The sequence below is a fragment of the Gopherus evgoodei genome, unplaced genomic scaffold, assembly GCF_007399415.2.
Source record: "Gopherus evgoodei ecotype Sinaloan lineage unplaced genomic scaffold, rGopEvg1_v1.p scaffold_31_arrow_ctg1, whole genome shotgun sequence".
In the NCBI taxonomy this organism is placed as follows: domain Eukaryota; kingdom Metazoa; phylum Chordata; order Testudines; family Testudinidae; genus Gopherus; species Gopherus evgoodei.
In genome coordinates, this window is record NW_022059983.1 from 5,403,676 (window position 1) to 5,425,615 (window position 21,940).

Below are 21,940 nucleotides of genomic sequence, written 5' to 3' on the forward strand. Positions count from 1 at the left end.
TTGTCAGACCACTCTGTTTTATTAGCACAGCGCTCTGCAAACACACCCAGATAATGTGAGCACCATGCAAGACCCACCCTACCTTATTTTATACAGATAAAAAGGGCGCAAACTTAACAGGAGGACAAAGAAAGCAGAACTGAGAGGTTTACCTGAGGCCAGACGCACGTCGCTAATTTCAGCAAAGAATCCTGTGGCACCTTATAGACTAACAGACGTTTTGGAGCATGAGCTTTTGTGGGTGAATACCCACTTCCTCAGATGCATGTCATGACATCTGACGAAGTGGGTATTCACCCACGAAAGCTCATGCTCCAAAACGTCTGTTAGTCTATAAGGTGCCACAGGATTCTTTGCTGCTTTTACAGATCCAGACTAACACGGCTACCCCTCTGATACTTGATCGTTAATTTCCTTACTAACTTTCACCAATCTCCTGCTAATGTTCCACCATTAGCTTCAGTGGACTCGTTGTTTATGCCTTAATGTTTCTTTTCCTGACACCTGTAGTTCAACATTCCTTATTTCTGCTTAAAGGTCCGTCCAGCATTTCTGTAATCCATTCCATTTTTACAACAGAATCCATTCTACTTTCACAATAGTAATCCCAGGCTCTAACAGTAAGAATATAGCAGTAGCGACATATGACCGACCACCTGGCCAGGATGGTGGTAGCGACTGTGCAATGCTCAGGGGATTAGAGAGGCTGTTAAAATTTAAAAAACCCTCACTAATAATGGGGGATTTCAACTGTCCCCATATTGCCTGGGTACATGTCACCTCGGGACGGGAGGCTGAGATAGTGTCTTGACACCTTAAATGACTGGTCTCACAGCAGCTAGTCCTGGAACCCCCAAGGGGAGAGGCAATTCTTGATTTAGTCCTGAGTGGAGCACAGGATCTGGTCCAAGAAGTGAATATAGCTGGACCGCATGGTAATAGTGACCATATTATAATGTAATTTTAACATCCCTGTGGTGGGGAAGACTCCACAGCAGCCTACCATGGTAGCGTTTCATTTCAGACAGGGGAACAACGCAAACACCAGGACGTTAGTGAAACAGAAATGAAAAGGTTCGGCGCCAAGCGTGAAATCTCTGCAAGTTCCGTGGACGCTTTTTAAAGACGCCATAATAGAGGCTCGACTTAAAGGTAGCCCCCAAATTAAAACACAGAGAACCATAAATGTGCCACCGTGGCTAAACAACAAAGAAAAGAAGCTTTGAGAGGCAAAAGGCCTCCTTTAAAAAGTGGAAGTTAAATCCTAGTGAGGAAAAGAGGAAGGAGCATAAACTCTGGCAAGTGAAGTGTCAAAATATAATTCGAAAGGTCAAAAAGAATTTGAAGAACGGCTAGCGAAAGACTCGAAAAGTTACAGCGAAAATTACATCAGAAGCAGGAAGCTGCTAAACAACCAGTGGGGTGACTGGACGATGGAGATGCTAAAGCAGCACTCAAGGACGATAAGGCCGTTGCGGAGAAACTCAATGAATTGTTTGCATCCGTCTTCACGGCTGAGGATGTCAGGGAGATTCCCAAACCTGGGCCATTCTTTTTGGGTGACAAATCTGAGGAACTGTCCCAGATTGAGGTGTCAGTAGAGGAGGTCTGGGAACAAACTGATAAATTAAACAGTAATAAGTCGCCAGGATCAGATGGGCTTCATCCAAGTGTTCTCTGGGAACTCAAATGTGAAATTGCAGAACTGCTAACTGTGGTCTGTAACCTAGCACTGAAATCAGCTTCTGGACCAGCTGACTGGAAGATTGTGAATGTGACACCAATTTTTACAAACGGTTCCGGAGGAGATGCTGGCAGTTACAGGCCGGTTAGCCTGACTTCAGTACCAGGCGAACTGGTTGAAATTTCCCTGAGATTTAATCTCAGTCTGCTCTGCTGCAGTTTGAACCCGTTGTCCCTTGTCCTGCCCTCTGGGGTGAGAGAGAACAACTTTTCTCCAGCTTCTCTATGGCAGCCTTTCAAACCTCGATCATGTCCCCCTTCCCCAGCTCTTTTCCACACTATCCCTGCCCAGTTCCTTCAGGCTGAGCCCCTAGGGCTTCCATTCCATCCCTCTGAGCATCTTCATCCCTCGCCTCTGGAGCCTGTCCAGTTTCTCTACATCCTTTCTATACATCGGTGACCGAAACTGGACACAGTCCCCAGCTGAGGCCTAGCCAGCGCCGAGTAGAGCGGTACCGTCACCTCCCGTGACTTGCATGTTCGGCCTCTGGTAATGCAACCTGAAAATGCATTTGCTTTTTTGCAACAGCATCGCATTGCTGACTCCTGTCGAGGCTGTGATCCACCCAGCCCCTTTTCAGCAATGCTGCTGCCAAGCCAGTTCTTCCCCATCCTGTATTTGTGCATTTGGTTTTTCTTCCCTAAGTGGAACATCTTCCCTTTGTGCTTCATGAATTTCATTGTGTCGTCTACAGCTCAGTTCTCCAATTCTCGAGGTCCCTCTGAATTTTAGCTCCATCCTCCAAAGTGTTGGCAGCTCCCCCCAGCTTTGTGTCCTCTGCAGATCTCATCAGTCTGCTCCCTGGTCCTACACCCAGGTCATCGATAAAGACGTTAAACAACAGGGGACCCCGCACCGATCCCTGGGGAGCCCCGCTTGGGATCTGCCGTCAATCGGCCAGTCCATTCTCCGTCTCTCGTTGTTTGCAACGGAACCAATTCTGTATCCACGTAACGGTAGATCCGCCGAGCCCTCTGGCACGATGACAAGCTACAAACCTCTGGCAGGCCCTGCACTGACACGGCCATTCCCAGGCAGGGGCACGCCCGGCCGAGTTCCAGGAATGGTCTCCCAGCCCCTCGTGAACCATCAATAGGGAGGCTCCGGCCAGTTCCACCCCCCCCCCAGCTCCTCGGCCTTGCACCCCAGAACTGTCCAGCCCTGCCCTGGTCAGAGGCCCGGCCAATGTAGGCTCACTGGAGAGGACACGGCCCAGATTTCGTAAACTCAGCTGAACACAGCCCCCCCGCAGCGCTGCCCAGGGGCATCGGGACCAGCCCTGACTGCCAGGGGAGACCCCCCCGCCCCCTGCAGCACAGCGCCCCCTAGTGCCGCCTTGGGGCATCAGGACCAGCCCTGACTGCCAGGGGAGACCCCCCCCGCCCCCTGCAGCACAGCGCCCCCTAGTGCCGCCTTGGGGCATTGGGACCAGCCCTGAGTGCCAGGGGAGACCCCCACCCTGCCCCCTGCAGCACAGCGCCCCCTAGTGCCACCCTGGGGCATTGGGACCAGCCCTGCCTGCCAGGGGAGACCCCCACCCTGCCCCCTGCAGCACAGCGCCCCCTATCGCCGGGGAATGTTCCGTGGCAGTTGGAGGCGGCTGCAGACAGGCCGGGGCGGACGGGGTCTCTGGGGCCATGGGATGGAGCTGCGATCGGTTCTCCGACCTGAGCCTGCAGCCCCAATGGAAACAAGGGTCCCGATGCCGGGAACAGCCAGTGAGTGAGTAAGGCCAGGAGGGGAGAGACTGGGCCCCGAAAACACCCTGAGAGCAGCCAGGCCCAGAAAGAGAGGGAGGGAGGGTGTGTGTCTGGGGATAGACAGATAGAGGGGGCGTCTGGGGGTGGACGGACAGGGAGTGTACAGGGATGGATGGATGGACAGAGGCAGTGTCCGCGAGTGGATGGGGGTGTTCAGGGATGGAGGGACAGACAGGGATTGCACGGGGATGGATGGATGGACAGGGGGTACAGGGATGGATGGATAGACAGGGGGTGTACGGGGCTGGATTGACAAGGGGGGTACAGGGATGGAGGGATGGACAAGGGGTGTTCAGGGATGGACAGACTGGGTGTACGAGGCTGGACGGATGGGGGGATACAGGGACGGACAGACAGAGGGTGTGCGGGGATGGAGGGACAGACAGAGGGTGTATGGGGATGGACAGACAGACAGACAGAGGGTGTACAAGGATGGAGGGACGGACAGGGTGGTATAGGGACGAACAGAGAGGGGGTGTACACGGATGGATGGACAGACAGGGGTGTATGGGGATGGACGGATGGACGGGGTGGGTACAGGGCTGGACAGACAGACGGGGTGAACAGGGGCTGGACAGACAGACGGGGTGTACGGGGCTGGACAGACAGACAGGGGGTGTACGGGGCTGGACGGACAGACGGGGTGTACGGGGCTGGACAAACAGACAGGGGGTGTACAGGGCTGGAAGGATGGACAGGGGGTGTACGGGGCTGGACGGACGGACAGTGGGTGTATGGGGATGGACGGATGGACGGGGTGGGTACAGGGATGGATGGACAGACAGGGGGTGTATGGGGATGGACAGATGGGGGGGCAGGGATGAACAGAGGGGGTGTATGGGGCTGGATGGACAGACAGGGTGTATGGGGTGGACGGATGGATGGGGTGGGTACAGGGATGGATGGACAGATGGGGTGAACGGGGCTGGACGGACAGACAGGGGGTGTGTGGGGCTGGACGGACAGACGGGGGGTATACGGGGCTGGATGGACGGACAGGGGGTATATGGGGCTGGAAGGATGGACGGGGTATACGGGGCTGGATGGACAGACAGGGGGTGTACGGGGATGGACGGATGGACAGGATGGGTACAGGGATGGATGGACAGATGGGGTGAACGGGGCTGGACGGACAGGGGGTGTGCAGGGCTGGAAGGACAGACGGGGTGTACGGGGCTGGACGGACAGACGGGGTGTGCGGGGCTGGACGGACAGACAGATGTGGTGATAGATGAGGGGTGGGGGATGGGGACGGTGCCAGAAGGAATCTCCCCACACCCGCTCAGCCTCTCGTCTCCCCGCAGGGCTCCCCCGTCCTGTGGCCCGTGGACCCTGCGCTGTCTGGCCGCTGGCACCACCTGCTGCAGCCTGGCGCTGCTCCTCTGCACCATCCTCAGCCCGCGCCGGCTCCTCATCGACTCCGAAGACGACGGGCACCACAGTGGGGTCTGGTGGCTCTGCTCCCGCCCCGTGTGTGCCGGCATCATCACCGAGACGTGTAAGGGACGGGCCTGCCCTGCCCCCGCCCCCAGGGCCCCCCAGCTCTGCCAGTGCTCCTCACTTCCAACTCGCAGACCCCTGCCCTGGGCATCCCCTCCCCAGCTCTGCCAGTGCCCCTCACTCCCGACCCGCAGCCCCCTGCCCCCAGGTCCTGGGCTTCCCCCCCAGCTCTGCCAGTGGCCCTCACTCCCGACTCGCAGACCCCTGCCCTGGGCATCCCCTCCCCAGCTCTGCCAGTGCCCCTCACTCCTGACTCACAGCCCCTGCCCCCAGGCCCTGGGCATCCCCCCCAGCTTTGTCAGTGCCCCTCACTCCTGACTCGCAGCCCCCTGCGCCCAGGTCCTGGGCTTCCCCCCAGCTCTGCCAGTGCCCCTCACTCCCAACTCGCAGCCTCCTGCCCCCAGGCCCTGGGCATCCCCCCCGCCCAGCTCTGCCAGTGCCCCTCACTCCCGACTCGCAGCCCCCTGACCCCAGGGCCTGGGCTTTCCCCCCAGCTCTGCCAGTGCCCCTGACTCCCGACCCACAACCCCTGCTAGCTCAGCCCTGGGCTCCACCCCCGCCTCCAGCTCTGCTGGTGCCCCTCACTCCCAACCCCCTGCCCCCAGGTCCTGGGCTTCCCCCGCCAGCTCTGCCAGTGCCTCTCACTCCTGACCTGCAGCCCCCTGACTCCAGGGTCTAAGCTTCCCCCCCAGCTCTGCCAGTGCCCCTCACTCCCAACTTGCAGCCCCCTGTTCCCAGGTCCTGGGCTTCCCCCCCCAGCTCTGCCAGTGCCCCTCACTCCCGACTCGCAGCCCCCTGCCCCAAGGCCTTGGGCATCCCCCCCCAGCTCTGCCAGAGCCCCTCATTCCTGACTCGCAGCCCCCTGCCCCCAGGTCCTGGGCTTCCCCCCTCAGCTCTGCCAGTGCCCCTCACTCCCAACTTGCAGCCCCTTGCGCCCAAGCCTGGGCTCCAACCCCCCCCACAAGCTCTGCCAGTGCCCCTCACTCCTGACCTGTAGCCCCCTGCCAGCCGAGCCCTGGGCTACACCCCTGCTGGTGCCCCTCACTCCTTATTCACAGCCCCCTGCTCCCAGGCCTGGGCTTTACCCCCAGCTCTGCCAGTTCCCATGACTCCCGACCCACAGCCCCTGCTAGCCCAGTCCTGGGCTCCACTCCCACCCCCCGTTCTGCCGGTGCCTCTCACTCCCGACCTGTAGCCTCCTGCCCCCAGGTCCTGGGCTCCCCCCCCCAGCTCTGCCAGTGCCCCTCACTCCCAACTCGCAGCCCCCTGCCCCCAGACCGTGAGCTTTCCCCTCCCAGCTCTGCCGGTGCCTCTCACTCCCGACCTGCAGCCCCCAGCCCTCAGGGCCTGGGCTGCCCCTAGCTCCGCTGGTGCCCCTCACTCCCGACTTGCAGCCCCCCCTACTCTTCTCCCAGCGCTGCCCCCCCCGGCTGTGCTGATGGTTCCATTGAGCCCGCTGTATTCCTGGTTCCACGCAGCTTCCTTTAAGGCGATCCGGGCCCTGCTGCTGTTTGCACTGCTGGCTTCGTGCGTGGCTGTGGCGTCTCTACTCGTCTCCTTCAGACCCTTCGCCCGATGGCGGGGCGCTCGCTTCCTGGTCTCGGCTACGGCCAATTTCATGGCAGGTAAAATAATCACCTCCCTTCCCTTCCCCGTGCCTCACACGTCCCTGGCAGCCGCCAGCCCCGGATACCTGTCACCAAGATGCAGCCACCTCTGAGGTGAGGCAGCTGAGGAACAGCCGCACATAACGGTGCACAGGGATGGCTCACCCCGTGCTGAGATGCAGCCGCCTCTGGGGCAGGGCACCTGAGGAACAGCTGCATAGTCTGTGCATTGCCCCCTGGTGGCTGGTTATGGGTGGAGCAAGGAGCCAATGGGAAACGCCCCCTAGTGGCCCCAGCTATGGGAGCAGTTTACCTGTAGATCCCATCAGGGGGGCAGGGGCTGGCTGCATTCCGGGGGTGTCTGGTCTCCCCAGGGCTGCTGGTGCTGATCAGCGTCGTGATCTTCACGGCCCGTGTGATGCTGGACTCCGTCAACCCGCAGGCCAGGGCCTCCTTCGAATGGGCCTTTTTCCTCGCCTGGACCCTCTGCCCCCTCTTCGTCCTCAGCGGTGAGAACCCCCCCTCCCCCGCTCCTCCTTTGACCCCCAGGGCTCTGCCCCCGGCCAGGCCGGAACCTGGAACCGGGCTGTGGTAAGAGCCGCCCAGGAAGCCCCGGACCCCCAAGAGCTGCCCCTGCCCGTGTCCCAGCCCCCCAGGGTGCGCCGCTGCCCGTGGGACCCAGAGATGGGGGCTCCAGTCCAGGCTCCTGCCCCCTCCCCGGGGCCTGCAGACGCGCTCTGCAGGGAGCCCCAGGACGGTGCCAGGGAGGGTCCCCAGGTGCAGCCAGCGCGGCTACTGACCCAGCCTCAGCGGGTGCCACCCTCTGCCCGGGCTCACTCAGAGCCTGTGCCTGAGTCCGCTGCCAGGCTGCGCCCGCTGGGTCCCTCCGCTGCCAGGCTGCACCCGCCGGGTCCCTCCGCTGCCAGGCTGTGCCCGATTCCCTCTGCTGCCAGGATGCACCCGCCGGCTCCCTCCGCTGCCAGGCTGTGCCCGATTCCCTCTGCTGCCAGGATGCACCCGCCGGCTCCCTCCGCTGCCAGGCTGTGCCCGATTCCCTCCGCTGCCAGGCTGTGCCCACCGGGTCCCTCCGCTGCCAGGCTGTGCCCGATTCCCTCTGCTGCCAGGCTGCGCCCGCTGGGTCCCTCTGCTGCCAGGCTGCGCCCGCTAGGTCCCTCCGATGACAGGCTGCACCCGCCGGGTCCCTCCGATGACAGGCTGCACCCGCCGGGTCCCTCTGCTGCCAGGCTGTGCCCGATTCCCTCTGCTGCCAGGCTGCACCCGCCGGGTCCCTCCGATGACAGGCTGCACCCGCCGGGTTCCTCCACTGCCAGGCTGCACCCGCCGGCTCCCTCCGCTGCCAGGCTGTGCCCACCGGAACCCTCCACTGTCAGGCTGTGCCCGATTCCCTCCGCTGCCAGGCTGTGCCCGCCAGGTCCCACTGCTGCCAGGCTGTGCCCACCAGGTCCCTCCGCTGCCAGGCTGTGCCCGATTCCCTCTGCTGCCAGGCTGCGCCCGCTGGGTCCCTCTGCTGCCAGGCTGCACCCGCCGGGTCCCTCCGATGACAGGCTGTGCCCACCGGGTCCCTCTGCTGCCAGGCTGTGCCCGCTGGGTCCCTCTGCTGCCAGGCTGTGCCCGATTCCCTCTGCTGCCAGGATGCACCCGCCGGCTCCCTCCGCTGCCAGGCTGTGCCCACCGGAACCCTCCACTGTCAGGTTGTGCCCGATTTCCTCCGCTGCCAGGCTGTGCCCACTGGGTCCCTCCGCTGCCAGGCTGTGCCCGATTCCCTCTGCTGCCAGGCTGCACCCGCTGGGTCCCTCTGCTGCCAGGCTGCGCCCGCTAGGTCCCTCCAATGACAGGCTGCACCCGCCGGGTCCCTCTGATGACAGGCTGTGCCCACCGGGTCCCTCTGCTGCCAGGCTGTGCCCGCTGGGTCCCTCTGCTGCCAGGCTGTGCCCGATTCCCTCCACTGTCAGGCTGCACCCGCCGGGTCCCTCCACTGCCAGGCTGTGCCCAATTCTCTCTGCTGCCAGGCTGTGCCCAGCGGAACCCTCCGCTGCCAGGCTGCGCCCCCCGAACCCCTCCGTTGCCAGGCTGTGCCCGCTGGGTCCCTCCACTGCCAGGCTGTGGCCACCGGGTCCCTCCGATGACAGGCTGCACCCACCGGGTCCCTCTGCTGCCAGGCTGTGCCTGATTCCCTCCACTGTCATGCTGCACCTGCCGGGTCCCTCCACTGCCAGGCTGTGCCCACCGGGTCCCTCCGCTGCCAGGCTGTACCTGATTCCCTCTGCTGCCAGGCTGTGCCCAGCGGAACCCTTCACTGCGAGGCTGCGCCCCCGATCCCCTCTGTTGCCAGGCTGTGCCCACCGGGTCCCTCTGCTGCCAGGCTGCGCCCCCCGATTCCTTCCACTGCCAGGCTGCGCCCGCTGGGTCCCTCCACTGCCAGGCTGTGCCCACCGGGTTCCTCCACTGCCAGGCTGTGCCTGATTCCCTCCGTTGCCAGGCTGTGCCCGCTGGGTCCCTCCGCTGCTGGTCTGCACCCGCCAGGGCCCTCCACTGCCAGGCTGCACCCGCTGGGTCCCTCTGCTGCCAGGCTGTGCCTGATTCCCTCCGCTGCCAGGCTCTCCCTGCCGGGTCCCTCCGCTGCCAGGCCGCACCCGCCGGGTCCCTCCTGCGCCCGCTGCCGCCTGGGCTTTGTGCCTGAGCCAGCAGCCACATGCGGCGCTGCTCCTGCCGCCCCGGCCCGAGACTGGCAGTTTGGGGGGCAAAGCCCCCTCTGCGTGGGCATGGCCCCCCAGCCTCCCGGCCCCCAAGTGTGTGGGGGGGCAATTGTTCTCTGTGCCCAGGGCCCCTATAAATCCATCCATCTCTGCCCCCGCATCCCTCCGCCCGGGGGGACAGACCGGAGGGGGTAAGCCCTGCCCACCCCAGCCGGGGGGCTCTGCCATCTAACCCTCTCTCCTCCGCCCCCCAGGGATCCTGTCTCTGTTTGTCCACAGCAGCCTCCCGGGGCCGAGCCCGCGCGTGGGACCCCAGGGCCAGCCCAGCCAGGACCTCGAGGAGATGCCGCCCCCGGGGGGGCTGGAGGGGGGCCCGGGGGTAGAGCCCCTCCCGCTGGGGCAGGTGACGCCGGCCCAGGGGGGGCCGGAGGGAGGGCCAGGAGCAGATCCCCTCCCGCTGGGGCAGGTGGCCCCAGGGGGGCTGGAGGGGGAATTCAAGGGGGGGCCGGGGGCAGAGCCCCTCCCGCCGGAGCAGGTGACCCCGGCCCAGGGGGGGCTGGAGGAGGAGTTGGAGGGGGGGCTGAGGGCACAGCCCCTCCCACTGGTGCAGGTGACCCCGGCCCAGGGGAGGCTGGAGGCGGGGCCGAGGGCAGAGCCCCTCCCGCTGGGGCAGGTGACGCTGACCCAGGGGGGGCTGGAGGGGAGGTTGGAGAGGGGGCCGGGGACAGAGTCCCTCCCGCTGGGACAGGTGACGCCGACCCAGGGGGGGCTGGAGGCGGGGCTGCAGGGGGGGCCGGGGGCAGAGCCCCTCCCGCTGGGACAGGTGACGCCGACCCAGGGGGGGCTGGAGGCGGGGCTGCAGGGGGAGCCGGGGGCAGAGCCCCTCCCGCTGGGACAGGTGACGCCGACCCAGGGGGGGCTGGAGGCGGGATTGCAGGGGGGGCTGGGGGCAGAGCCCCTCCCGCTGGGGCAGGTGACGCCGGCCCAGGGGGGGCTGGAGGCGGGGTTGCAGGGGGCCTGGGGGCAAAGCCCCTCCCGCTGGGGCAGGAGGGGTTGGCACAGGCCCACGAGGGTGAGTTCAAAGGGAGTGATTTGCCATCGGACCCCTTTGGGGCCAATTAGCCCCAGGACGCAAAGTGGGCTCTGGGCCGGGTGCTATTGTGGGTGTGCGATGGGGCAATTGTGTGATTGCAGTGGGGTGGGGGGAGATTGTGCGGTTGTGTTGCCGGGTGTGACTGTGTCTGTGTGTCTGGGGTTTGCTGCCTGGCATTGCCCAAAGCGGCGAATCTCCCCCTCGTTTCCCTGGACACACGTGTCGCGTGTCTGACCGGAGAGGCTGTTTCTCCTTATTCATAATTATTCCGATTAATTAATTCTCAGTCCCTCAAATGAAGGCTCCATTTGTGACACAACCGGCCAGTCGGCTCCCGAGCTTCGTGTGTATGTTTGGGCAGGGGGGGACTGACACCAAACTGGGTGTCCCGGGCGGGACCTGCACCCCAGAGGTATTTGGGTGCCCAACTCCCCTGGGCACCCTCGCTGTAAACGTCACCCCAACGTGCCCGGCGGCTGACGGCTGCAGGAGTGTTGGGGTCACTGGGCCAGGGGGCGAGAAGGGGGCAGGAAAGGCCCGAACGCGGCTCTCCAAAGCCAGGGCCCACCCACCCCCGGGACACGGCGCCGATCGGGCCGGCCCAGCTCCAGAGAGACACCTTGGAAATGGCAAAGGGGCAGAAAGGGGCAAAGGCCGAGCCCAGGGGCGAGGCGGCTTCCGTGCAGGAAGAGCCGGGAAAGCCGGCCCGGGTCAGTGTAGGAACGGGACGGCAAAGGGGACCACGAGGGGGCTGGAGAGTGACCAGAGAAGTGTGTCTGACCCGTCCCGGGGGACAAAACCCACCGACCGCCCGATGGCATGAGTGGTGCTGGGGCTTTAACCCCACCTTGCCCTCGGTGTCCCCGTAGATCTCCCGGGGGCCACTCGCATCTGCCTGACCCTCGCCGCTCTCGCCGGGTTTGTGGCCGCTGTGGCCGTTGTCAGGCGCTGCTCCCGGCTCGCCCGCGTCGGGAAGGTGCCCGGCCTGCTGAGCCCCGCAGCGGCCAGCTTCACCGCAGGTAGAGCCGTGTTTCCTCCCCGCCTGGTGCTGGCACATGGACAGGTCTGGGGTGAGGCACGGGGCTGGTTATACAGGGACCCCTCGCTCGGTGCTGAGATGCAGCCACCTCTGGGGTGGGTAACGGGGCTGGTTATACAGGGACCCCTCGCTCGGCGCTGAGATGCAGCCACCTCTGAGGTGGGTAACGGGGCTGGTTATACAGGGACCCTTCACCTGGCACTGAGATGCAGCCCCCTCTGGGGTGGGGTGCGGGACTGGTTATACAGGGACCCTTCACCTGGCACTGAGATGCGGCCCCCTCTGGGGTGGGTAACGGGGCTAGTTATACAGGGACCCCTCGCCTGGCGCTGAGAGACAGCCACCTCTGGGGTGGGGCGCGGGGCCTGGTTATCCAGGGACCCCTCACCCGGTGCTGAGATGCAGCCACCTCTGGGGTGAGGCACGGGGCTGGTTATACAGGGACCCCTCGCTCGGCGCTGAGATGCAGCCACCTCTGGGGTGGGATGCGGGACCTGGTTATACAGGGACCCTTCACCTGGCACTGAGATGCGGCCCCCTCTGGGGTGGGTAACGGGGCTGGTTATACAGGGACCCCTCGCCTGGCGCTGAGAGGCAGCCACCTCTGGGGTGGGGTGCACGGCTGGTTATATAGGGACCCCTCACCAGGTGCTGAGATGCGGCCGCCTCTGGGGTGGGGCGTGGGACTGGTGGAAGAGCAGGTCCCTGGCTCTGGGGCTGTCTGGTTTAACTGCCATGGTGCTGTACATACTGGCCAAGCCCCACCACACGCCCACGCTGAATAGCACCTGGCTGGTGTTCACGCTGTCCATAGTGAACGGGGAGTGAGCCTGGGGGGCTGTGGGGGGCGGGGTAAAGGCCAGGCCATGGGGGCAGGGCTCCCTTGTCTATCATCTCTCCAGCTCAGCAGCTTCCTCGTGCTGGAGTCTCTCCCCCAGCAGCCTCCAGTCTGGAGGATCCCAAAGCACCTTGGGGACTGATTATCCATGGACCCCCCACCCGGTGCTGAGATGCAGCACCTCTGGGGTGGGGCGCGGGGCCTGGTTATCCAGGGACCCCTCACTAGGTGCTGAGATGCAGCCACCTCTGGGGTGGGGCGTGGGGCCTGGTTATCCAGGGACCCCTCGCTTGGCGCTGAGCCGGGTTCTCTCCTGTCATCTGTTCATGTGTTTTCAGCTTGGTCACGCGTGTCCTGTACCCTGAGCCCCAGCGCTGGCCATGCCTAGGCCAGACGGGCGCCTGCATCACAGGGCCAGATTAAGGCAGGGGCTTTAGGGGCTGCAGCCCAGGGCCCCGGCTCAACGGGGACCCCAGCAGCGATGTGCAGCCCTGGGCGGCTGAACGTCCCACGGTGCTGCAGGGCTCAGCCCAGCTCCCTGCCTGCCCAGGCGGCTCCCAGAAGCAGCCGGCTGCTGGCCCGTCTCTGTGGCCCCTGGCACCAGGCACGGGCAGCGCACGGAGACTCGCTGTCCCCCTCCCGCAGAGACGGGCCAACAGCCGGGAACGGCGCGGGGCCTGGGCAGGCAGGGAGCCGGGCTGAGCCCTGTGCGCCATTGGCCGGGAGCAGTCTGTGATAAGCACCTCCCAGCCAGAGCCTGCACCCTGCATCCCCCCCCCGCACCCCAACCCCTGCCCTGAGTCAGAATCCCCCTCCTGCACTAAACTCCCTCCCAGAGTCTGCACCCCTCGACCCTCACCTGCACCCCAATCCCCTGCACCAGGCCAGAGCCCCCTCCTGCACCAAACTCCCTCCCAGAGTCTGCACCCCTCGACCCTCACCTGCACCCCAATCCCCTGCACCAGGCCAGAGCCCCCTCCTGCACCAAACTCCTTCCCAGACCCTGCACCCCTTCCTGCACCCCAATCCCTGCACCAGGCCAGAGCCCCCTCCTGCACCAAACTCCCTCCCAGAGTCTGCACCCCTCGACCCTCACCTGCACCCTAATCCCCTGCACCAAGCCAGAGCCCCCTCCTGCACCAAACTCCCTCCCACAGTCTGCACCCCTCGACCCTCACCTGCACCCCAATCCCCTGCACCAGGCCAGAGCCTCCTCCTGCACCAAACTCCCTCCCAGAGTCTGCACCCCTCGACCCTCACCTGCACCCTAATCCCCTGCACCAGGCCAGAGCCCCCTCCTGCACCAAACTCCCTCCCAGAGTCTGCACCCCTCGACCCTCACCTGCACCCCAATCCCCTGCACCAGGCCAGAGCCTCCTCCTGCACCAAACTCCCTCCCAGAGTCTGCACCCCTCGACCCTCACCTGCACCCTAATCCCCTGCACCAGGCCAGAGCCCCCTCCTGCACCAAACTCCTTCCCAGACCCTGCACCCCTTCCTGCACCCCAATCCCTGCACCAGGCCAGAGCCCCCTCCTGCACCAAACTCCCTCCCAGAGTCTGCACCCCTCGACCCTCACCTGCACCCTAATCCCCTGCACCAGGCCAGAGCCCCCTCCTGCACCAAACTCCCTCCCAGAGTCTGCACCCCTCGACCCTCACCTGCACCCCAATCCCCTGCACCAGGCCAGAGCCTCCTCCTGCACCAAACTCCCTCCCAGAGTCTGCACCCCTTGACCCTCACCTGCACCCTAATCCCCTGCACCAGGCCAGAGCCCCCTCCTGCACCAAACTCCCTCCCAGAGTCTGCACCCCTCGACCCTCACCTGCACCCCAATCCCCTGCACCAGGCCAGAGCCTCCTCCTGCACCAAACTCCCTCCCAGAGTCTGCACCCCTCGACCCTCACCTGCACCCCAATCCCCTGCACCAGGCCAGAGCCTCCTCCTGCACCAAACTCCCTCCCAGAGTCTGCACCCCTCGACCCTCACCTGCACCCCAATCCCCTGCACCAGGCCAGAGCCTCCTCCTGCACCAAACTCCCTCCCAGAGTCTGCACCCCTCGACCCTCACCTGCACCCTAATCCCCTGCACCAGGCCAGAGCCCCCTCCTGCACCAAACTCCCTCCCAGAGTCTGCACCCCTCGACCCTCACCTGCACCCCAATCCCCTGCACCAGGCCAGAGCCCCCTCCTGCACCAAACTCCCTCCCAGAGTCTGCACCCCTCGACCCTCACCTGCACCCTAATCCCCTGCACCAGGCCAGAGCCCCCTCCTGCACCAAACTCCTTCCCAGACCCTGCACCCCTTCCTGCACCCCAATCCCTGCACCAGACCAGAGCCCCCTCCTGCACCAAACTCCCTCCCACAGTCTGCACCCCTCGACCCTCACCTGCACCCTAATCCCCTGCACCAGGCCAGAGCCTCCTCCTGCACCAAACTCCCTCCCAGAGCCTGCACCCCTCGACCCTCACCTGCACCCCAATCCCTGCACCAGGCCAGAGCCCCCTCCTGCACCAAACTCCCTCCCAGGAAAGACTTGTATGCAGCGGCCCCACAGAATCGAATAGCCCCGGGCCCCCAGGACAGTTCATCGGCTCCTGCCCATCCTGCCAGGCCAGGCCAGTGACCCCCCAAGGCTCCGCGCTGGGCCCAGCCCGGCCTCTTGGCCCTGGGGAGGGAGGTTTTGGCTCCACTTCCCGGCAGTGACTCGTCTACTTCACTTTGGCGACTTTCTCACCATCGCCACCTTGGAAACCTGTATTCGCTGCCGGACAGCAGCGTCCTGGCTCCGGCTGGGGGCCACCCAAACACGGCCCAAAGAGACCCTACTCCCTGCCCAGGGAGAGAACCCAGGAGTCCTGACTCCCAGCCCCCTGCTCTAACCACTAGGCCCCACTCTCAGAGCCAGGAGAGAACCCAGGAGTCCTGACTCCCAGCCCCCCTGCTCTAACCACTAGGCCCTACTCCCCTCTCAGAGCCAGGAGAGAACCCAGGAGTCCTGACTCCCAGCCCCCCTGCTCTAACCACTAGACACAACTCCCCTCTCAGAGCCAGGAGAGAACCCAGGAGTCCTGACTCCCAGCCCCCCTGCTCTAACCACTAGGCCCTACTCCCCTCTCAGAGCCAGGAGAGAACCCAGGAGTCCTGGCTGCTTCCCCCCTGCTCTAACCACTAGACCCAACTCCCCTCTCAGAGCCAGGAGAGAACCCAGGAGTCCTGGCTGCTTCCCCCCTGCTCTAACCACTAGACCCAACTCCCCTCTCAGAGCCAGGAGAGAACCCAGGAGTCCTGGCTCCCAGCCTTGAAGCAGCAGCATCTCACTGAAGTCAAAGTGGGCCGAGTGGGGGCGGGGTGGGGATTTCTTGTCCCCGGCGAGTCGCTGAGCTGTGTCTGCGAAGCCCCCCCAAGAACCACAGAGACAGGAAGCCGGGGGGGAGGGGGGAGGAAGCGGGGAGAGGTGGCCGGGTGCAGAGAGAGACACGGCTCAGCCAGGGAGAGAGAAAGGGCTGGGTGTGGGGAAGGGGAGATAATGGGGTACACAGGGATGGATGCATGGGGGTACACTGGGATTGGGGTACACAGGGATGGTTGGAATGGAGGGATGGATCGGGGTACACAGAGATTGGGGTACACAGGGATGGTTGGAGGGAGGGATGGGGGTACACAGGGATGGTTGGATGGAGGGATGGATTGAGGTACACAGGGAGGTTGGAGGGATGGATGGGGGTACACAAGGATGGTTGGATGGAGGGATGGATTGGGGTACACAGGGATGAGGGTACATGGGGTTGTTGGAGGGATGGACGGGGGTACAAAGGGACTGGGGTACATGGGGATTGAGGTACACGGATGGTTGGAGGGATGGATGAGGGTACACAGGGATGGTTGGATGGAGGGATGGATTGGGGTACACAGGGATGGGGGTACACAGGGACTGGGGTACACGGATGGTTGAAGGGATGGATGGAGGTACACGGACTGGGGTACACAGGGATGGATGGAGGTAGGCAGGGATGGGGGTACACAGGGATGGATGGAGGGATGAATGGGGGTACACAGGGACTGGGGTACACAGGGCTGGATGGAGGTACGCAGGGATCGGGGTACACAGGGATCGGGGTACACAGGGCTGGGGGTACACAGGGCTGGATGGGGGTACACAGGGACTGGGGTACACAGGGATCGGGGTACACTGGGCTGGATGGAGGTACACAGGGACTGGGGTACACAGGGCTGGGGGTACACAGGGCTGGATGGGGGTACACGGGGCTGGATAGCGGTACACAGGGACTGGGGTACACAGGGATCGGGGTACCCAGGGCTGGATGGGTGTACACAGGGACTGGGGTACACAGGGCTGGATGGGGGTACACAGGGATCGGGGTACACAGGGACTGGAGTACACAGGGCTGGATGGAGGTACGCAGGGCTGGCTGGGAGTACACAGGAATGGGGGTACACAGGGCTGGACACATACTGTCTCCTTGGACACTCACTTTCCCCACCCAGACCCACAAGCTCCCTTCCTGTTAAAGTTCCCTCCAGCCCCGCCCCCCATGACCCCACCCACCGGGTGTGGGTGCAACCGGACAGACTGTGCAGGGGGCACCCAGGAAGGTAAGGACACGCCGTGCTCTGCTCCCCAACCCCTGCCATGCGCCCTGCTCTGGGCCCTTCCACCCCACAGCCCCCCCACGACCACTAGACCCCACTCCCCTCCCCGAGCCAGGGAGAGAACCCAGGAGTCCTGGCTCCCAGCCTCCCCCTCCTCTAACCACTAGACCCAACACCCCTCCCAGAGCCGGGGATGCCACCCAAGAGTCCTGAGCCCTGTGGGTGGTGTGGCGGGTCCCCAGTAGCAGAGAGGGGCTGAGGGGAGAGTCCTTGGGGTGGCCATCCAGGGGCAATGGAAAGAAATGAAGCCAAAGTGAGGAGAGGGGATGAGGGGCCAGATACTGGGCTAGGGGGGTCCATGGGGCTGAGATGGGGCAGCAGGGTGGGGGCAGGACACCAGGCTAGGGGAGTCTGTGGGGCTGAGTCAGGGCGACAGGGAGGGGGCAGGACACCAGGCTAGGGGGATCCATGGGGCTGAGATGGGGCAGGACACCAGGCTAGGGGAGCCCGTGGGGCTGAGTCAGGGCGACAGGACACCAGACTAGGGGAGTCCGTGCGGCTGAGCCAGGGCAGCAGGGAGGGGGCAGGACACCAGGCTAGGGGGATCCATGGGGCTGAGCTGGGGCAGCAGGGAGGGGGCAGGACACCAGGCTACGGGGGCCCATGGGCTGATCCCCGGGGGGGGCATGTGCTGGCTGAGGGGGGCTGGGTTTGTGCAGGTCCCAGGCTGACGGGAAGGTGTAAGAACAGCTCAGGGAAGTGGCTGGGGGTGTGAAATGCAGATGCAAAGAACAGCAGCTACGCTAACCACTAGATAACACTCCTCCCTGCCCCCACCGGAGCTAGCGAGAGACCCAGGCGTCCTGGCTCCCAGCCCCCACCCTCTAACTGCTAGGCCTCACTCCTCTCCCAGAGCCAGGGAGAGAACCCAGGAGTCCTGGCTCCCAGCCCCCCCCCGCTGCTCTAACCACTAGCCCCTACTCCCCTCCCAGAGATGGGGATAGAACCCAGGAGCCCTGGCTCCCAGCCCCCTCTGCTCTAACCACTAGCCCCCACTCCTCTTTCCAGGGGCAGGGGGAGAACATGAGTCACTGCAGCAGTTTGACTCAGCGGGGCCCAGCTGGGGCGACGGGGACGCTGGGTGGGGAGGAGGGGCTATGACAGCAATGGGGTGGGGGTGTCCCCCGATTCCAGGGCTCATGCGTCCAGCTTGGGGTTCCTCTTGCAGGTCCGGTAGCCAAGACTCTGCCCGGTGGCCCGGCCCGGCTCGGCCCGGCTCGGCGGGAGATGTTGGCCTGTAGCGTGGGGAGCTGCCTGCTGGCCGTGCTCAGCCTGGTGCTGCTCTGCACGGCTCTCTTCACCGACTACTGGCTCGTGGCCTTCGGCCCCAGTGACACGGCGCACAGCGGGCTCTGGCAGGAGTGCCGGGCCGACGTGTGCGTGAGCCCACCCCACGTCACTGGTGAGGAGACGGCCAGGGATCAGATGCGGCCACCTCTGGCGGGGGTGCGGAGGGCTGGTTATACAGGGACCTCTCACCTAGTGCTGGGATGCAGCCACCTCTGGGGGAGCGGGGGGTCTGGTTATCCAGGGGCCCCTCACCCAGCGCTGGGATGCGGCCACCTCTGGGGTGTGGCGTGGGGGGTGTTTATATGGGGATCCCACGCCCAGCGCTGAGACATGGCCATCACTGGGGGTTGGGAGGGGGCTGGTTATCCAGGGCCTCCTCACCCAGCGCTGGGATGCAACCACCTCTGGGGGAGCGGGGGGTCTGGTTATCCAGGGGCCCCTCACCCAGCGCTGGGATGCGGCCACCTCTGGGGTGTGGCGTGGGGGGTGTTTATATGGGGATCCCGTGCCCAGCGCTGAGACATGGCCATCACTGGAGGTTGGGAGGGGGGCTGGTTATCCAGGGCCTCCTCACCCAGCGCTGGGATGTGGCCACCTCTGGGGTGGGGCGGGGGGCTGGTTGCACCTGGCGCTGAGATGTGGCCCTTCTGGAATGGGGCAAGGACTGGTTATACAGGGGCCCCTCGCCCTGCCCTGAGATGCAGCCACCTCTGGGGTGGGACGGGGGGCGATATTTATACAGGGCCTCCTTGCCCAATCCTGGGGTGGACACGGACAGCTCTGCCAGTGCCCCTCACTCCTGACCCGCAGCCCTCTGGTCTCCCAGCCCTGGCCTCCCCTGGTGCAGGTGGGGGGTTGGGACTTGGGGGGGGGTGTTCCTCATTAACCCTTTGTGTCCCTCCCCCCAGGGTATATACAAGCCACACGGGCCTTCCTGATCCTGGGCGCGCTGGCCACCGCCGTGTCCCTCCTGTCCCTCCTGCTCTCCGTGACCTCCTGCGTCCACATCCCCGTGAGCACCAACCTCCTGGCCTCCATCGCAGCCTTCACCGCCGGTAGGGACCGGGTTTGGGGCCTGGCCCGTTGGGGAGGGGGGCTGGCTGGCCCGCGGGGGCGGGGAATGGGGCATGGGGCCTGTCCCCTCTAGGGGGCGCTGGCTCCCATCCGGCCCCAGGGTGGGGGACTGACAGGCCCAGGGGGTCCGATCTGGCCCCATGGGGGGAGGGGGCTGGCCAAGGGGGTCCGATCTGGCCCCATGGGGGGAGGGGGCTGGCCGAGGGGGTCCGATCTGACCCCATGGGGAGGGGGCTGGCTGAGGGGGTCCGATCTGGCCCCATGGGGGGAGGGGGTCCGATCTGGTCCTGTGGGGAGGGGGCTGGCCCAGGGGGTCCGATCTGGCCCTGTGGGGGGAGGGGGTCCTATCTAGCCCCATGGCGAGGGGACACCGGCCGGCTTGGGCGCTCTAACCACCCCACCCCCTCAGGCAGCTGCACCCTCCTTGCCATGGGCGTGTACACCGGCGAGTCCTGGCACAAGAACCAGGACGGGCAGATCCAAGTGACCTTCCAATGGTCCTTCTACCTGGGCTGGGCCGCGCTGCCCCTGCTGGCCCTGAGCGGTGAGAGCCGGGCTGGGGTACTGGGGGGTGGGGGCCAGTGGGTGGGGGGCTGGGGGCAGGGTGCTGGGGGGAGAGAACAGGGGATGGGGTGCTGGGGAGGGTGGGGTAGGGAGCCATGGAGGGCAGGGTGCTGGGGGGAGAGGACAGGGGATGGGGTGCTGGGGGGGTGGGGTAGGGAGCCATGGGGGGCAGGGTGCTGGGGGGAGAGGACAGGGGATGGGGTGCTGGGGGAAGTGGGGCAGGGAGCCATGGGGGGCAGGGTGCGGGGGGAGAGGACAGGGGATGGGGTGCTGGGGGGTGGGGTAGGGAGCCATGGGGGGCAGGGTGCTGGGGGGGAACAGGGTAGGGAGCCATGGGGGACAAGAGCCAGTGGATGGGGTGCTGGAGGGCAGGGGAGGGGGTGCTGTGGGGAGCTGGGTGCTAGGGGGCATGGTGGGAGGGGGCACCATGGGAATATGGGGCAGGGTCCTGGGGGGGAATGGGGTAGGGAGCCTTGGGGGGCAAGAGCCAGTGGAAGGGGTGCTGGGGTGCAGGGGAGGGGGCACCAGGTTAGGGTGCCACAGGGGGTCAGGGTGCTCGGGGGAACAGGGTACGGAGCCATGGGGGAGCAGTGGCGGGGGGCAGCTGGGGTTGTGGGGGGGGCAAGGTGCTCTGTTGGGGGGAGAGGCCAGGGGATGGGGTGCTGGGGGGGTGGGGTAGGGAGCCATATGGGGGCAGGGTGCTGGAGGGAGAGGCCAGGGGATAGGGTGCTGGGGATGGTGGGGTAGGGATCCATGGAGGGCAGGGTGCTGGGGGGAGAGGACAGGGGATGGGGTGCTGGCGGGGTGGGGCAGGGAGCCATGGGGGGCAGGGTGCGGGGGGAGAGGACAGGGGATGGGGTGCTGGGCGGGGTGGGGTAGGGAGCCATGGGGGGCAGGGTGCTGGGGGGGAACAGGGTAGGGAGCCATGGGGGACAAGAGCCAGTGGATGGGGTGCTGGAGGGCAGGGGAGGGGGTGCTGTGGGGAGCAGGGTGCTAGGGGGCATGGTGGGAGGGGGCACCATGGGAATATGGGGCAGGGTGCCACGGGGGGGCAGGGTGCTGGGGGGGAATGGGGTAGGGAGCCTTGGGGGGTGGAAGGGGTGCTGGGGTGCAGGGGAGGGGGCACCAGGTTAGGGTGCCACGGGGGGGCAGGGTGCTGGGGGGGAATGGGGTAGGGAGCCTTGGGGGGCAAGAGCCAGTGGAAGGGGTGCTGGGGTGCAGGGGAGGGGGCAGGGTTAGGGTGCCACAGGGGGTCAGGGTGCTCGGGGGAACAGGGTACGGAGCCATGGGGGAGCAGTGGCGGGGGGCAGCTGGGGTTGTGGGGGGGGCAAGGTGCTCTGTTGGGGGGAGGAGGCTGGGGGGCTGCAGGGAGGGGATGCTGCACAGGGTGAGGGGAGGAAATCAGGGGAGGGGGCTGTGGGGAGATGAGGGCAGTGTGGGGGGCTGGGGGCTATGGGGCAGGGGGGTCTGCAGGGGGCTGTGGGGATGTCTCCAATCTCTCCCATCTCCCCCAGGTACCTTCGCCCTTGTGGCGCACCAGCGCCATGTGGGATACGAGAGGCTGTGACTGGAGCCCCAGAGAGATGGGGGGCGGGATGGACCCCCCGAAAGGCCTCCGCTGTCCCTTGCTGGAGCAGAGCTGGCGCCCCCTAGAGGGGAAAGGCCTCGTGCCCCATTCCCTGCCCCAGCCAGTCCCCACCCTCTGCCGTGGGGCTGGAGGGCAGCCGGCGCCCCAGAGGCTCACGTCGGTTGTTTTAGGGTCTGTTCCTCGTTGGGCCTTTTCCTGCTTTGAAATAAATTGTCCCTTTGTATCCGAGCCCCGTCTCCCCCCAGTTACTGGACCCACAGCGAGGACTGGGCTGGGTGGGCCCTGGGGCTGATCAGGGGGGCAGCCTGGACCATGGGGGTTCCAGAATCTTGGGGTTACCATGGGAGTTCAATGTGATTAAAGCTGGGGTAGGAGGGCCTGGCTCCTTGGCTCTAACCACTAGGCCTGAGCCCAAGGGATTCCTGGCCAGTTCCCAGCAGCGGGGAGTCCT

The 21,940-nt window shown here is 65.1% G+C and overlaps 2 protein-coding genes across 2 annotated transcripts; one reads left to right on the forward strand and one right to left on the reverse strand.

Moving 5' to 3' along the window:
* Positions 1-7,444: 7,444 nt before the first annotated feature.
* On the reverse strand, positions 7,445-8,818 carry LOC115640417 (spidroin-2-like). Its single transcript, XM_030543158.1, has one exon. The coding sequence runs from the start codon at positions 8,816-8,818 to the stop codon at positions 7,445-7,447; it is 1,374 nt and encodes a 457-aa protein (XP_030399018.1).
* A 7,936-nt stretch (positions 8,819-16,754) lies between these two features.
* On the forward strand, positions 16,755-21,717 carry LOC115640504 (protein NKG7-like). Its single transcript, XM_030543329.1, has 5 exons — positions 16,755-16,916; positions 18,142-18,375; positions 19,172-19,318; positions 19,747-19,881; positions 21,416-21,717. Exons 1-5 carry the CDS (start codon positions 16,856-16,858, stop codon positions 21,466-21,468), a joined length of 630 nt encoding a protein of 209 aa, XP_030399189.1. The 5' UTR covers positions 16,755-16,855; the 3' UTR covers positions 21,469-21,717.
* The last annotated feature ends 223 nt before the right edge of the window (positions 21,718-21,940 follow it).